Genomic DNA, 17,736 nt, shown 5'->3' with positions numbered 1-17,736 from the left:
ACCTTGGGTGATGCCAAACCTGCATATGTATTCATTTACCTGGTCCATTTTGTATATTGCCATTATTGAAAGTGATAGGAAGAATCTGTCAAGTGCATCCTTCCCTTCGGCCTGATCACATTTCTGTTGCAGTCTGTCATAAGGAAAAAGAATAAAATGGAAAAAAGTGACTTACTGTATGAAGCTATTTATCTCAATGAAAAATTGAAAATAATTATCCAGAATTAGAATAATGGTTATGTAATTTTGGCATGAACATTTGAGGAAATAGTCTGTAGGCATTATGAGTTGAAATAACATAATACTTACAGCAACAAAAAGAGAATAATATATAGTTACAACTCTTCAGAGAAGAAATAAATCTGAGCTAATAAAGGGGGTAAAAGTCTTAAAAGAATTCAAGATCATCTCATGAACTCCAGCGCACAAGTCATCTTTCTGCAATCTGTGTGCTCACTACAAAACAAAATCTATACACGAAAAATTTCTGAGAAGACATAAATATCCAAAAAATACCAAATGTAATGATGATAATCTTATAGTAGAATTGTTCTTTCTACTTTTCTGTATTTGATAATGTTAAGCTTTATTAAATATTAATGGTAAAAATCACTAATACATAACGTCTTTTAATCAACTGCTAGTGTTTTATGAAGTTTCATTTAAGCAACATAAAGGAGCCCATTATACCCAAGTAGTATGTTATGTAATTCACCATCAGTAAACACATTCCTGTTGAGATCTAATGTAATTCAGAACTGATAGTGTCTCCTCTATGAAACCAGTTCTAAGAATTTGTAAGCGTTTACTTAGGGCTCTAATTGGACTTAATTCTTAATGTTTACTTAGACTCTGATTATTTCAACTCTGCATTTTCATTTGGCCAACAAAGCTGTCATGTTCAAAGTTTTCATAAAAAGTACAGGGGAAGTTATGTAGGCACAGAGTGTATACATGTAAATTAAATTTTATAAATCTAAGAAGTAAAAAGCATAGCAGAATTAGATAACCATAGATTACATGCATTATCTATAATTATTTAGGATAGTAACTCTAGGGTCCAAGAAGGGATTCATTTGTTCTGAATGAAAAAATATATAGGTCTCAACCTGACTTTTGCCTTCTACTCTTAACCAGGACCCCTTTGTGCTTCGGGAGCACCCTACAACGGTGTTAATAGATCTCCTTCAAAGGGCAAAGGAAGAAAAAAAAAGAGTGCTGGACAATCTGTACAATCGAAACAAGAAGGTCCTTTCCCAGGAGGCACATAAAGGGCCAGCAGTAGAAGCACAGGAAGGAAAGGTAATAACTTAGAAACGGCTCAAGTATTGGGGTCTCTTTATTGGCTTCTTTCCTTGTGGAACTTTTCTTGCCAAGAATCTTTTATATCAGTGGTTTCCAGATTGTGTCTTCACAGTGATTCTCTGAGGTCCCAGGTGGAGAAAAAGGTTTTGCATTCTTTAAACCAAACTCTCGGTAGTGTACATCAGCATAGTAAAGCTGTGTGAAGTCTTTTATTAGAGAAACCTGTTCAACTTTTATTTAATCTAGTCCCTCTCAAAATTCTGGTCTACTGAACACTTTTTTGCCTGATTGTCTGATGGCATGGGACACGCTTTGGAAGTATTTGAAATTACGCGTTTTGGAAGTTGACGGTGCTCACAGACAAGTCATTAGAATTACCAACCATTCTCCTTATCTTGTTTATTGTATAAACCTCTCCCCCAGTGCCTTTTGTGTAATGTTTGATAAATGTTTATTAAATTGGAAATTTCTTGCTTTTTTATAAATAAACGAATGAATGAATGAATGAATGAATGAAATAAACATGTGACTTAGTTAAATTTATCCTGGGGGAAAAAAAATTACCAAGGATTCTTATTCTGTTACTAAGAACACTTCATTCTTTTCAGTTGTGTAAAGGAATTCATTCCTCTACATGGTTCTAAAATACTCATTTCATAGGTGAGTAAAGTAAGGCTCAGAGTGGTTAACTAACTTACTGTAGAAGCATATGGGTTCAGATTCATATATTACTCTTGAGACCAAGTTGTTTCCATGTTACCATGTTTCCAAGTTTGCAGTAGAAATGTTACAGAACTTCCTCAAAGGAAAATATAAAGCTCATGATTTGTGGAGCTATCTTTTTTAGTCTAAGTATTTTCTGTTTTCTTCTTTGCTCATGTCTCAATGCCAAAGCTTTGATTCTTTTTTATTGCTTTCCATTGAGAAAGATCCCTGCATTCTGAAAACAGGAGTAGTAGTTACTTTTCTTTTTAATAACACTACAAAATTAATGAACTATAAAATAGAAGACTTTCTTACATACAGTTTTGGTATTTTTGATATTGTTTTTTAGTTCTAACACTAGTCACTAGAAAATTGGGCCTATTTTAGGTATATGAATTACTTTAGTAAAGTGAAATTAACAAAATTCTAATGTCATTAAACATTAGAATAACAGCAACTTTTTAAGGCTGTGGATGTAAAAAAAGATCCTCCATATACTATGGGTCTGTATTTATTATTCTGCATATCTGACAGAGTTTTGGTATGGTAAGACTGTAATATTGGTGCCCAGTTTAAGGCTGTGGATGTAAGAAAAGATTCTCCATATACCATGGGTCTGTATTTATTATTCTGCATATCTGACAGAGTTTCGGTATGGTAAGACTGTAATATTGGTGCCCAGATACCAAAGTTTGCCGGGTTTCTTGGGAAGAACAGTCTTCTAATTATGATTAAATATATATACAATTTTTAATTTTACATAAAAATAGGTAGGAATTAATATTAAATTACTTAGTGGAAGAAGTTTAGGCTAAAGACTATATTCTGAGAAGAAAAGAAATATAAAAGGCTTCAATAAAAAATAACTAAAAGGGATGTTTATAGGATTAAAAAAAAAGGTTGGGGTTTGTTTTCACCATTGGAATCGTTGAGAAATGAGCAGCATCTCTGTGTATACCCCATGAGATGTGTAGTAGAAATGGATTTCAAAATAATGTCAAAAATTTTAGAGAAAAGACTACCCTTTGGAAATAACTCTGAATTGATTAACTTTTTCACATAGTTGGTTGGGCTTTTTGGTATTTACTGTCGGTCATTTTTTTAATCTGTCAACTAACAACTGATAAACTTTCTGGTCTTGGCAAATACAAGGAATTTCTCAAAACAGACCACTAACATTCTGAAGACTGTGTGTGCCAAGCGGTGTGCTGGATGCTAATAATCAAGAATTCAGGAGATAAAGATATTTGAATCTAATACTCTTTTCCCTCAGGACCAAGATCATAGTGTTGGACAGACAGGAGCAGTGAATATTGGAAATCATCAGTCTGTTCCCCGTGTGTCCAACAAGACCAGGAGTCAAAGCTACAAGAGTGAGCTACACGTGACGGAGGGAATCCACACAGTCATGTCTAATAATTCTGCCATCCATCCGGAATCTGTAAGTATTTGGATTTCAGTGAAAAAAAATTCAACTTTGGTAACTAATTTTCCTAGTCTGGTTAGTTTAAGAGTTTGGGGGTTTTTTTTTCCTTTGATGTATCAGAAGTTTGGAACATAATTTTAGGCAACTTATTTTAAAATGGCAAAAGGCTTTTTAATTCCCAGTTTAATGTCTGCATTTAGTAAACATGTTTTGAGAATGCAAAAAGAATATTTTTTAAATCTTAGAATAATTAAATCAATAAATACCATATAATGTATTAATTGAAGTTACTTAGATGAAAACGAAGGTATGTAAAAATAGTAACTATTCAACATGATATTAATGATAATGGTTGCCTTTGGGACGTGGAGAAAGGTTTAAGGTGGGTGATAATGGAAAGTGATTTTTGTGTTTTCCATAATGTTTACATTTTTAAAATAAAACTGGGTGTAATTGTAGAAATTACAACTTCTCAGTTTAGGAAATGTGGATGTTTGCTACACTTTCATGTGTAAGATTTTAAATTTTCTTGAAAACATTGGAAGGTCAGGTAACTCATTTTCACAATTGATAGGAATGCTTCCTTTTTAACTTCACTACTTTCAGTATTACCAAAAGTTACTAGGCACAATAGCTAAAAGATGGAAACAACCCAAGTGTTCATTAACACATGAATGGATAAACCATAGTGTGTGTGTGTGTGTATATATATATATATATATATATATATATATATATATATATATATATATATATATATATCTACAATGGAATATTATTCAGCTGTGAAAAGGAACGGCGTTCGGATATATGCTACAATGTGAGCCAACCTTGAAAAAATGCTAAGTGATATAAGCCAGACACAAAAGGAAAAATATTATTAGAATTCCACTTATACGAAATATCTAAAATAGGCGAATTCACAGAAAGTAGATTAGAGGTTGCTGAGGGGCAAGTGGAAGATGAAATAAATACTTTTATTTATTTATTTATTTTATTATCTTGGTATCATTAATGTACAATCACATGAGCAACACTACAGTTACTAGACTCCCCCTATTACCAAGTCCCCACCACATACCCCAGTACAGTCACTGTCCATCAGCATAGTAAGATGCTACAAACATGTACATGTCTTTGAACATGATGTTTTAATTTCTGTGACAAATACATAGGATAAAATGGCTGAGTCATAGGGCATATGTATGTTTGACTTTCATAAGAAACATACAGGTATTTTTTCTCCAATATGTCCTGCAAATATTTTTTCTCCATCTGTGATAAATTAAAATTTTTAGTTTTAAAATCCAATTCAAACAACCCATTAAAAATGAGTAAAGGCCATGAAAAAGCTAAAAACTTTTCCTCTAAAATCAGGAATAAGACAAGGATGCCTACTCACAACACTTTTATTCAACAGAGTATTGGAAGTCCTAGCTACATTATCAGGCAAGACAAATATAAAAGGCACCCACTCTGGTGAGGAAGAAGTGAAACAGTCATTGTTTGCAGATGACCCGATACTACATAAAAAAAGCCCTAAAGACTCCACCAAAAAACTATTCAAATTAATATATAAACTATACCTCAATTTTTAAAAATGTGTTAAAGACTTGAAAAGACATTTATCCAAAGAATGTATACAAATGGCCAACAGCACATGAAAATATACTCAATATAATTAGTCATTAGAGAAACGCAAATTAAAACTATAATGAGTACCACCTTACAGCCACGAGGATGGCCAGCTATTTTGTTGTTGTTGTTAAGGTATCATTGATATACAATCATATGAAGGTTTCACATGAGCAACACTGGTTACTACATTCACCCATATTATTGAGTTCCCACCTAACACCCCATTGAAGTCACTGTCCATCAACGTAATAAGATGCTATAGAATCACTGCTTGTCTTCTCTGTGCTATTACTGCCTTCCCCATCTCCCCCATCTACACTATGTGTACTAATCATAATGGCCCTTAATCCTTTTCTCCCTCCCTTCCCACCCACCCTTCCCACCCCTTTCCCTTTGGTAACTGCTAGTCCCTTCTTGGACTGTGTGAGTCTGCTGCTGTTTTGTTAGGTGGTTAGCTATTAAGAGAGAAAAACAAAAACAAAGATGGAAAATAACAACTAGAGAGCACGTGGAGAAATTGGAACTCCTGCTATATATTGCTGGTAAGAATGTAAAATGTCAGCTGCTGTGGTAAACAGTTGATGATTTCTCAAAAAGTTTAACATAGCATTTCCCCATGACTCAGCAATTCTACTCCTAGATATATACCCAAAACAATTGAAAGCAGGTACTTAAACAAATGCATATAGACAAATGTTCACAAGAGCAGTATTCACAATAGCCAAAAGGTGGAAACAACACACAGGTCCAGCAACAAATAAGTGGATAAACAAATGAGGGTATGGGCATACAGTGGAATATTATTCACTATAAAAAGAAACGAAGTACTGTTGCATCCTGTACAATATGGATGAACCTTGGAAACATGCTAGGTGAAAGAAGCCAGATACAGCAGGTCACATATTATATGAAACATCCAAAATAGATAAATCCATAGACAGAAAATAGATTGGTGGTTACCAGAAGGGGAGATGGGGGAGCAACTGCTTAAAACATACAGGGTTTTCTTCTGAAGTATTATATATGTTTTGTAACTAGATACGGGCAGTCTTGCAGAACATCATGAATATACTAAATACTATTGAATTGTTTACTTTAAATGATTAATCCTACATTATATAAATTTTGTCTCTGAGAATCCAGTTTGTACATTTTTTTCTTTACAATGGGGCAGTGGTTGCAGAACATCATGAATATACTAAATGCTACTGAATTGTTCACTTTAAATGGTTAATCTTACATTATCTGAATTTTGCCTCTGTTTGAGAATCCAGTTTGTACATTTTTTTCATTATAATCAGTGTTTTTTGTGTCCTACCCAAGAAACATTTGCTGACCCCAAGGTCATGATAATATTCTGTGTTTTCTCCTGCTCTCTGATTCTGGATTTTAGGTTTATGTCAAGTGACTCTTGTCAAGTTAATTTCTGTGTATAGCATGATTAAGCATTTATTTATTTAGAATACAGAGAACCAGGTGTTACAGCAGGATTTGTTAAAAACACTTTCCTTTCCTCTTTGAATTAACTTGACTTTTTGGTAGTAAATCAATTGGCTGAATATATGTGGGTCTGTTTCCAGATTTCAGTGTGTTCCTTTGCTCTATTCAGCCTGTCCTCATACCAATACTGCACTGTTTTGATTACTGAATTTAAATCTACCAACTTTTCATATCCCCTCAAAATTTTGGCTATTCTGGGTGCTTTACATTCCCATTTTAATTTTAGAACCAGCTAGCTTGTCTGCTTTTTCAGATGAAATTTTATTAGAAGCTGTTGACTGGGATCTCCTACATGAATTACCTACTTAGTTGATAGTAGACTGGTCTAAGATGGTTTTGAAAGAAAAAGGTTTTGCTTTATTTCATTCTTTCCTCTCCATTGTTGTAGGTTACAAGGGAAATGGAAGAACATGAGCTCAGAAAACTTGAGCATCAGAAACAGCTGATGTCTCTGAAAGATAAGCTGAAGGCTGAGATGGATAAGCATCATCTCAGGTTAGAGAAAGATCTTGAAATGCAGCGTAACAACTTTGCTGCAAAAATGAAGAAACTGATCAAGAAACATCAGGCTGCTGTGGAAAAAGAGGTAGTTGACCAGTATTACTAATGTATCTATTCTAACTTGTGGCTATTTCAAAATTAACCAAGATGGCATTTTGATGTTAGGGTATCTGTTCCCCAGAACCAAGCAAATCAAATGGGGAAAGGGAAAAATATGTACATAATAGGTTAAATATCAAGTGCTGGGTCGGGAACCAGTAGATACGGAATTATGTCCTGATAACTTGATAGTTTTATCATGTAACAGTGATTAAAGTCAGGTAGATCAGATTAAAGATGACGACGTGAGAGGTGAGACAGAGGCCTCCTCCCAAAACCACATATAATATGAAAATATTGTTAATACAACTAACCCTAAAAGATCAACAGGAAAGAAGGCAGCACCAGACTTCTTACACCTGGAGAAAAGAACAGACCTCAAAAAACGTAACATACCAAAGCCATGATCTGGGGGGCCCATGCTCTTCTCCCACCCCAGCTCACTGGCAGAAGGAAGAGAAATGGAGTGGAGACAGGGTGGAGGCCTAGGACTGCTGAACACCCAGCCCTGGAGATCTGCTGTGGGAGCAAGAACCTATATTACATGGTGCTCTGGAGATCAGTGGGGTTGGAAAGCTAAGACAGGAAGAATGCTTGGACAGACTGAGATTCCAGCTGTTGTGGAAAACAGGGATTCACATCCAGCTGCTCTGGGAGAAAAGAAAGGCAGGCAGTATGAGAGACTTCCTAACAGTGAGAGGGCTACTAAATGGGCAAATATTGCACAGGGCTTGCTGCTCAAGAAAAAGGACAGGTAGACAAAACTGTTCAGGTGCACTCTGCCCAGCAGGTTGGGAACTTTTCAGGAACTTCAGGCACTCCATCCCCCTGGCTGGCTATACAGCTCCGAGGCCTTCCACCATGATATGCAGCCTGCTGCACCTTCTGGCAAGCTGGCACTGGCTTACAAACCATCTGCCCCTGCCCTGGCATCAGTCCAGCCCGAGGGAGGTCCTGCCTACAGCAGTTACAAATGCAAAGCATAGAGGGTTACACCTGTGTGTTTGGTTGACTAGTCTGGCTGTGTAGAGACATACAGTATCTGGGAAGCAGGAAACAGCTCTTCCCAACCCCCAGTCACGAGCGCCGCTCCTCTGAGACCCCTGACATGGCTCCATGGGCTAAGTAATTGCAGGGAGTGCACCTTCAGGGTCCTAGATGGTGCCACATACAAATATGAAATGTCGAAGGAACCTGGTTGAAACCAAAATCCCCAGAACACCAGAAAAGAGGTCAAGTGAAAATGAACTCATCAATCTTCCTAAAAGAGATTAAAAAAATCATAAACACATCCATGCAGGTACAGAAAAATACTCAAGAATGCAGGAACAAATCCAGAACAGAGATCCATTCATTATGGAATACAATGTGGGGATTTAAAAGCAGATTAGATATGGTCGAGGAGACGATAAATGAAAAAAATTGAAGAAGAGGAATGCAAAGAAGCTGAGGCACAGAAAAAAAGATCTCTAGGAGTGAAAGAATATTGAGAGAACTGTGTGACCAATCCAACCAGAACAATATTCGTGTTATAGGGGTATCAGAAGAAGAAGAGAGAGGAAAAGGGAAAGTGTCTTTGAGGAGGTAATTGCTGAAAACTTCCCCAATCTGGGGAAGGAGATAGTCTCTCAGGCCATGGAGGTGCACAGATCTCTCAACACAAGGGAGCCAAGATAGACAACACCAAAACATATAATAATTAAAATGGCAAAGATCAAGGGTAAGGACAGAGTATTAAAAGAAGCCAGAGAGAGAGAAAAGATCACATACAGAGGAAAACCCATCAGGCTGTCATCAGACTTCTCAGCAGAAACCTTACAGGTCAGAAGGGAGTGGCATGATATATTTAATGCAATGAAGCAGAAGCAAGAGTACTCTATCTGGCAAGATTATCATTTAACATTGAAGGAGGGTATCAAACAATTTCCAGATAAGCAAAAGCTGAGAGTATTTACCTCCCACAAACTGTCTCTGCAGTGTATCTTGGATGGACTGCTATAGACGGAAGTGTTCCTAAGGCTAAATAGCTGTCACCAGAGGTAATAAAACCACATTAAAGAAAGCAGAACAATTAATTACTAAGCAAATGCAAAATTAAATCAACTATCCCAAAGTAGGTTAAGGGATAGACAAAGAGTACAGAATATGATACTTAATATATAAACAATGGAGGAGGAAGAAAAAGGAGGAGGAAAAAAAAGAACCTTTAGATTGTATTTGTAATAGCACACTAAGTGAGCCTAGACTCTTAGATAGTAAGGAAGTTTTCCTTGAAGCGTTGGTAACCACGAGTCTAAAGCCTGCAATGGCAATAAGTACATACCTATTTGATAATCACCCTAAATGTAAATGGACTGAATGCACCAATCAAAAGACACAGAGTCAATATGATGGATAAAAAAGCAAGTCCCATCTATATGCCACCTAAAAGAGACTCACCTCAACCCCGAAGACATACACAGACTAAAAGTGAAGGGATGGAAAAAGATATTTCATGAAAACAATAGGGAGAAAAAAGCAGGAGTTACAGTACTTGTATCAGACAAAGTAGACTTCAAAACAAAGAAAGCCACAAGAGACAAAGAAGGACATTACATAATGATAAAGGGATCAGTCCAACAAGAGGATATAACCATTATAAGTATCTATGCACCCAACACAGGAATACCTACATATGTGAAACAGATACTAACAGTATTAAAAGAGGAAATAGAATGCAATGCATTCATTTTAGGAGAATTCAACACACCACTCACTCCAAAGTACAGATCAACCAGACCGAAAATAAGTAAGGAAACAGAGGTACTGAACAACACATTAGAACAGATGGACCTAACAGATATCTACAGAATGCTCCACCCAAAAGCCACAGGATACACATTCTTCTCAGGTGCACATGGAACATTTTCAAGAATCGATTATATACTAGACTACAAAAAAGAATGTCAGTAAATACAAAAATATTGAAATTGAACCAACCAGCTTCTCAGGCCACAAAGGTATGAAACTAGAAATAAATTACTCAAAGAAAATGAAAAGACCCACAAACCCATGGAGGCTTAACAACATGCTCCTAAATAATCAATGGATCAATGACCAAATAAAAACAGATCAAGCAATGCAAAATCTGTGGGATGCAGCTAGGGCTGTACTAAGAGGGAAGTATATTGCAATAGAGGCCTGCCTCAGGAAAGAAGAAAAACCCGATATGAACAGTCTAAACTCACAATTAACAAAACTAGAAAAAGTAGAACAAATGAGGCCCAAAGTCAGTAGAAGAGGGACATAATAAAGATTAGAGCAGGCTTAAATGAAATTGAGAAGAATAAAACAATAGAATCAATGAAAGCAGGAGCTGGTTCTTTGAGAAAATAAGCAGAATGGAAAAACCCCTAGCCAGACTTATCAAGAAAAAAAGAGTGTCTAGAAATGAGAAAGGAAAAATCACTATGGGCACTACAGAAATACAAAGAATTATTAGAGAATATGGTGAAAAATTTTATGCTTAGAAACTTGATAACCCAGAAGGAATGAACAACTTTCAAGAAAAGTACAACCTTCCTTGGCAGACCCAGAAAGGAACAGAAAATGTGAACAGATCAATTACCTGCAGCAAAACTGAATTGGTAATAAAAATCTACCTAAAATAAAACTCTTGGAGCAGATGCCTTCACTGCTGAATTTTATCAGACATTTGGTGAAAATCTAATACCCATCCTCCTTAAAGCTTTCCAAAAAGTAGACAAGGAGGGAATACTTCCACCCTCATTCTATGAGGCCAGCATCACTCTAATTCCAAAATTAGGCAAATACACCACAAAAAAAGAAAATTATAGACCAATATCCCTGGTGAACATAGACACAAAAACACTCAACAAAATCATAGTGAAAAATATATCAAACAGATAGTCTATCATGATCAAGTACGATTTATTCCAGGGATGCAAGGATGGTACAACAGTTGAAAATCCGTCAGCATCATCCACCACATTAACTAAAATAAGGAGAAAAAGCACATGATCATCTCCATAGAAGCAGAAAAAGCAATCGACAAAGTTCAACATCCATTCATGGTAAAAAATCTCAAGAAAATGAGTATAGAGGGCAAGTACCTCAACATAGTAAAGGCCTCATATGACAAACCCAAAGCCAACATCATACTTAACAGTGAGAAGCTGAATAAGACATTCAATAAAAAGAAGATAGCGATAAATGGAATATAATATCCCTTGCTCATGGATAGGAAGAATTAATATTGTCAAAATGGCCACCCTGCTTGAAGCAATCTACCGATTCAGTGCAATCCCTATCAAAATGCCAATAGCATTTTTCAGTGAACTAGATCAAATAGTTCTAAAATTCATATGGAACCACGGAAGACCCCAAATAGCCAAAGCAATCATGAGAAGGAAGAATAAAGCTGGGGGCGGATTATGCTCCCCAACTTCAACCTCTACTGCAAAGGCAATTTGGTACTGGCACAAGAATAGGCCCAAAGACCAATGGAACAGGCTAGGGATCCCAGATATAAACCCAAGCAAATGTGGTTAATTAATATACCATAATGGAGCCATGGACATACAATGGGGAAATGACAGTGTCTTCAACAACTGGTGTTGGCAAAACTGGACAGCTACATGCAAGAGAATGAAACTGGATTATTGTCTAAACCCATACACAAAAGTAAATTCAAAATGGATCAAAGGCCTGAATGTAAGTCATGAAACCATAAAACTCTTAGAAGACAACATACGCAAAATCTCTTGAATATAAACATGAGCAACTTTTTCCTGGACACATCTCCTTGGGCAAGGGAAACAAAAGCAAAAATGAACAAATGGGACTACATCAAGCTTCTGTACAGCAAAGGACACCATCAGCAGAACAAAAAGGCATCCTACAGTATGGGAGAATATATTTGTAAACAACATATCCGACAAGTGATTAACATCCAAAATATGTAAAGCGTTCACATGCCTCAACACCCAAAAAGCAAATAACCCAATTAAAAAATGGTCACAGGATATGAACAGATGCTTCTCCAAAGAAGAAATTCAGATGGCCAAGAGGCACTTGAAAAGATGCTCCATATCACTAATTACCAGGGCAATGCAAATTAAAAGCACAATGAGATATCACCTCATACCATTTAGCATGGCCAACATCGAAAAGACTAGGAACAACAATGGTGGCTAGAATGCAGAGGAAGGGGATCCCTCCTACACTGCTGGTGGGAATGTAAACTAGTTCAACTATTGTGGATAGCAATATGGAGGTTCCTCAAAAAACTAAAAATAGAGATTCCATTTGGCCCGTGAATTCCACTCCTAGGAATTTACCCAGAGAAAAAAGTTGTCAGATTGAAGAAGACATATGCACCCTTATGTTTATCACAGCACTATTTACAATAGCCAAGATATGGAAGCAACCTAAGTGTCCATCAGTAGTTGGATGGATAAAGAAGAAGTGGTACATATGCACAATGGAATACTTTTTAGCCATAAGAAAGAAACAAATCCTACCATTTGCAGCAACATGGATGTAGCTAGACGGTATTATGCTCAGTGAAATAAGTTAGGGAAAGAAAGACAAGTACCAAATGATTTCCCTTATTTGTGGAGTATAACAATGAAGCAAAACTGAAGGAACAAAGCAGCAGACTCACAAACTCCCAAGAAGGAACTAGCGGCTACCAAAGGGAAGGTGTGCAGGAGGGCAGTTGGGGAGGGAGATGGAAGGGCATTGAGGGCTATTAGGATCAGTACACATGGTGTGGGGGGATCATGGGGAAGACGGTGTAGCACAGAAAAGACATGTAGTGACTGTGGCATCTTACAACACCGATGGGCAGTGACTGCAATGGCGTATGGGGGGAACTCGATGATATATGTGGATGAATGTAGTAACCACATTATTTTTCATGTGAAACCATCATAAGTGTATATCAAAGATACCTTAATGAAAAAAAAAGTCGTTAAGTATTCTGTTCTATGCCTTGGGTACTTTGGTTATCTGAGGAGTTTGATAAATCAGTTAGTAGGTGATTCAGGTTCTAAAAAAAATTTATCATTCCCTATGTACTTTTTGGAAACCTTAAATTTATAGTAGCATTTTTATATCAGAAGAATTGAAGAGTACTGTAGTATACAGAGAATGTTAAATTAAGAGAAATTAAGAGGGTTTCAGATTCACATTTAGCCCATTTGTTTACTACAAATAAGTATCATTCTACTGTATGATAAAGGTGCATTTTTTTAGGAGTCTTTTGTGAAAACTGGTTTCTAATTTCCTTGGTGTCCCTTTAGTTTCAATTTATTTTGATAATCACAGTTGTCAAGTAAAATGTAAACTTCTCAATAAATTTACACCATATCTTCAAATATGTCTGCAAAAAAAGAAGAATCACCGTCTCACAGTAATAGAGAATTTAGCAAAATAATTTCTGGTGTAAATGAATATTTGATTTTGAAATAATTTGGCAAAAGAATATAGAAATATTTAGAATCCTGTTTGGTGTTGTACTTTCTTGAATACTTTGTAAACAGGTAGATACTAACATTTTTAGGAAAGGAATTCATGAAACAGGATGTACAATATGATTTTAGATTTGTTTTATATATTTATATCAATATCTATACATGCCTAGAAAAAATTAGGAAGGGTATGCACCAAAATGTTTATATTGGTTATCTCCGTGTGGTAAAATCATGCAAGATTTTTCTTCTTTGTGTTTTTCTGTATTTCCTAAATGTTCTACAATGAATATGTATAGTTCACCCTTGAATAACAGGTTTGAACTGCACAGGCCTATTTATACACATATTTTTTTCAATAAAGGTCTTGGAAAATGTTTTGGGAGACAGTTTAAAGATCATTTTCTTTTTTCTAGCTTTCTTTATTGTAAGAATACAGTATATAATTTATACAACATACAGAATATGTGTGAATATCTGTTCATGTTGTTGGTAAGGCTGCCAGTCAGCAGTATGCTTTTAGTAGTTAATACACAAGTCCAGCTAGATAAAAGGTCATAACTTAATTACATTTGTTTTGTTTTATTAGTGAGGGGGGTCGGGCAGCGTACTCTAGTTAAATGGGGGGGAACGGTGAAAACACTGACCCTGTAAAAGATCAGCATTTTAAAGATGAGTTCCATTTTAGTGTTTCTCTGAAATTCAAATCATAAGGATGCTGAGTAATATTTGTTAATAATTTATTGGATATTCTTGTTTTGGTAATGATTATACTGATTTTATATTCTTAGGTGGGAGGAAATATCTTTGCTAATGTGTATTAAACTGCTGCTTTGAAGCTTATCTGCTTAGCTAATTTGATCCATTTAAAAATTTTCCTATAGGCTGAACTGATGTCCAGTGAGGAGAACAAATTTCAACAACGTATTCAGGCTGAGCAGAAGAAAGAACTGAATAGCCTTTTGAAGTCCCAGAAGAGAGAATACAAACTTCGAAAGGAACAACTTAAGGAGGTATTTACTTTATAAAAATTTTCAAGCCACTTACCTGCTTACTGATTATATCCAATATTGATCTACTCGTAGAACCATTAAGATAAAATTTTCTTTTGTTTGTGGCCACTAACAATATACCAGTTTAAGTGAGGACATTGATTATAACCTATTACTTTTCAATGGCTGAGATCCTCAGTTGAGTGGGATCTAAAAAGAGTGATCTCTTTAAAATATGAATTATTTTATAAAGCTTTTATTTATAGTAGCTTTCCTAAGCACTTATTAAGTAACTGAGTCACTAGAAATAAAAATATTTTAGCTATGAAAAAGAGCCATACATCTCTTCCTTTAAAAGTAAATCATACCTTCTTACTTTGGGCTCAGATTACAATAATTTGTTCTTATTCTGATTTTAACACAGAATAAGGATAAGAGACATTTCTTCTCATCCCATTTTCTTTACTAGGAAAGCATGCTAATTATGTCTTTATGGCTACAGGATTTCATGTGTGTTTGCCCTTTATGTGCTGCTTTCTTGAACTTATTTTTATCACAGATCTAGTCTAACTGTGAGGAAAGCCATGTTGTCCTAAGGCAATTTCTGAAAGGGGATTATTATTCAGGATAGTGGTCAGGACAGGAAAATGATTTGTGTCAACTATAGTATCTTTATTATATTGCAGAGAATATAAATCATCCATCTTTCATAGGTATAAGATGATTTTTCAGAGACTATTGACCTTATGGTTCTTCACCTGTTATTCAAGAAACAAACCAATTCTTTATTACTTTTGTGGATAAGATACTCAAACACATAAATATAAAAAGCACATAAACTTGTAGTTCTCAACTGAAGGATGTCAATGAGAAGACAGAGATAATACAGGCGTATACACAAAGAATCATTTGGCTATGTTTTTCAAAATCTTTTGCCAAGGAAATTCCCCACCCACCGAGACTTCCCCAGTTTACACCCTCTTTTACAGACTGATGGACTGAAATTTTTAGTCCATGTACTTAATTATTAGCATGCAGATAAATTAATCTTGATAAAATAACCATAATCTCTTCGGTACAGTGCTTTCTTGTGTATAGGAATTGGACCTATAATTAGATATATAAGTCTTATTAAGGACATTGGTGGCACAAAGCCTTGCTATATATACCCTGCCGAGTGAGGTTCATTGATAAAATTTTTCCAACTTTAAAGAGTGTAACCTGCTATGTATTCCCATTACTGTAATCTAAAAGCTAAACTCAATACTAGAACATGGGATTTGAAAAGATGGTAAACAGGATTCCCAACTGTCAATAAATATCCAACAAAATGCAGTTCTATAGTTGTTTCCTAGTGAAATCAGGTTTTAGTTTTATAAATGAATGTGTTGGTTTAGATAATCCTTTAAGCATATAATTCATAGTCTAACTAATAAGCTCGTTTTCTTTTAGAAGGTAGTTTTGTGTCTGCATGTGTGTGTGTGTGTGTGTGTGTGTGTGTGTGTGTGTGTGTGTGTGTTCATTTAGAATGATTATTATCAGTATAGAGGAAGGGACCTACTATAGTCTTAGTGGGTGGGAAATTTCCTTGGCCAAAGATTTTGAAAAACATAGGCAAGTGATTCTTTCTGTATATGCCTGTATTATCCCTGTCTTCTCATTGACATCCTTAAGTTGAGAACTACAAGCTCATGTGCTTTTTATTTTTATGTGTTTGAGTATCTTATCAATGAAAGTAATGAATCATCGGTTTCTTTCTTGAACAACAGATGAAGAACCATAAGGTTAACAGTCTCTAAAAAATCATCTTAGACCTAGGAAAGATGGCTGATTTATATTCTCTGCAAGGTTGATGCCTTGTAGGTTGAAATATACTAGTATTGATTAGCATCCTTGGGTTTGCATCATTGAATGTATTGTCAGTATTCTCATCCTATCCAGTATAAATAAATTTTTTAGGTAGTTTGTGAGATGATGTTTAAAATGCTGTAGAAAAACATTGGTCTTGCCTTGTTCAGTGGTTACAGTGCTGAAGACTAAATCTATTCTAAACGGTCTCTATTTTCCTGTGGTTTTGTTGATTTTCCATTTAATTTCTGGTCTTTTATACTGAGCCCATCCTTAACTTTGCCAAAAACTTAGTATTTCAATTGTTGAAAGCCAAGAAGTGAGACATAACTATATTTTAACCTTAATTTTAATTCATGTGTGATTTTTACTTGAAAGCACTGTCTTCTTCCCCCTTTTGGGAGGATTTCAAACAAAGATGTTTTACTCCATTCACCAATCATTGCGTGCTTTCAAAGCTATGAGCCATCCTAAATATAGCTGTGCAAAGCTAAAAAGTGTGCATGTTTTCTAGTGTATGTTTTCTCTTTTCTGTCCTACTTCATGGATAACTCCAGAAACAGAAAAATACTACCTACCTCCTTTAAGGTCATTGCCCTGCCTGCCCATGAGAGAGGGCACAAATTAAGTATTTTTACTGAAGATTACCAGCTATCAAACAGTATATTCATGTAGTTAATTTTTATGTATTTTGAACTCAGTTGTTTTTTATCTTGCCAGGAGCTGAATGAAAACAAGAGCACCCCAAGAAAAGAAAAACAGGAATGGCTTTCAAGCCAGAAACAGAACATACAGCATTTCCAAGAAGAGGAGAAGACCAATCTTCTTCAACATCAGAAACGGTACCTAGAGCTGCAATGCCGTTGCTTGAAAAGAAAGTTGCTACTTGGGAGCCATAACTTGGAGCAGGACCTTCTCAGGGAGGTATGTTTAAATGGTGTGAAATTAGAATCTTCCTGAAAATATGTCAGTCACATCCCACCCTCAGGGCCTTAGAGCACCTCTGCTTGCCTTTGCCTAAGTCCTTCTTCCCTGGAAACCCAACCCACACGATTCACCTTCTCCCTCACTTCATATCTCCTCAATTCTGATCTCCAAATCCTCCTCCCTTCTTTAAATATTCTTGCACTCCTCTCTCTCTCTCTCACACACACACACACCACACACACACATACACACATATGTGCACACACTTTTTATGGGGATCTCTCTCTCCCCAAGTAGAATGGAAATTAGATCAAGTCCCAGG

The 17,736-nt window shown here is 35.8% G+C and overlaps 1 protein-coding gene across 1 annotated transcript in view; it reads left to right on the top strand.

The window, feature by feature from the left end:
- Nucleotides 1-17,736, top strand: part of LOC140848626 (serine/threonine-protein kinase TAO1-like) — a 44,398-nt gene that overhangs the window by 12,640 nt on the left and 14,022 nt on the right. The window contains exons 6-9 of the mRNA XM_073232894.1: nucleotides 3,245-3,451; nucleotides 6,963-7,160; nucleotides 14,532-14,660; nucleotides 17,208-17,411. Of these exons, the coding sequence (XP_073088995.1) occupies nucleotides 3,245-3,451; nucleotides 6,963-7,160; nucleotides 14,532-14,660; nucleotides 17,208-17,411 (738 nt within the window). The remainder of the gene's footprint in view (nucleotides 1-3,244; nucleotides 3,452-6,962; nucleotides 7,161-14,531; nucleotides 14,661-17,207; nucleotides 17,412-17,736) is intronic.

The sequence above is a fragment of the Manis javanica genome, chromosome 4 (genome assembly GCF_040802235.1).
Source record: "Manis javanica isolate MJ-LG chromosome 4, MJ_LKY, whole genome shotgun sequence".
Classification (NCBI taxonomy): domain Eukaryota; kingdom Metazoa; phylum Chordata; class Mammalia; order Pholidota; family Manidae; genus Manis; species Manis javanica.
Note: the sequence above shows the minus strand (reverse complement) of the source record. Positions and strands in the feature narration are given on the sequence as shown.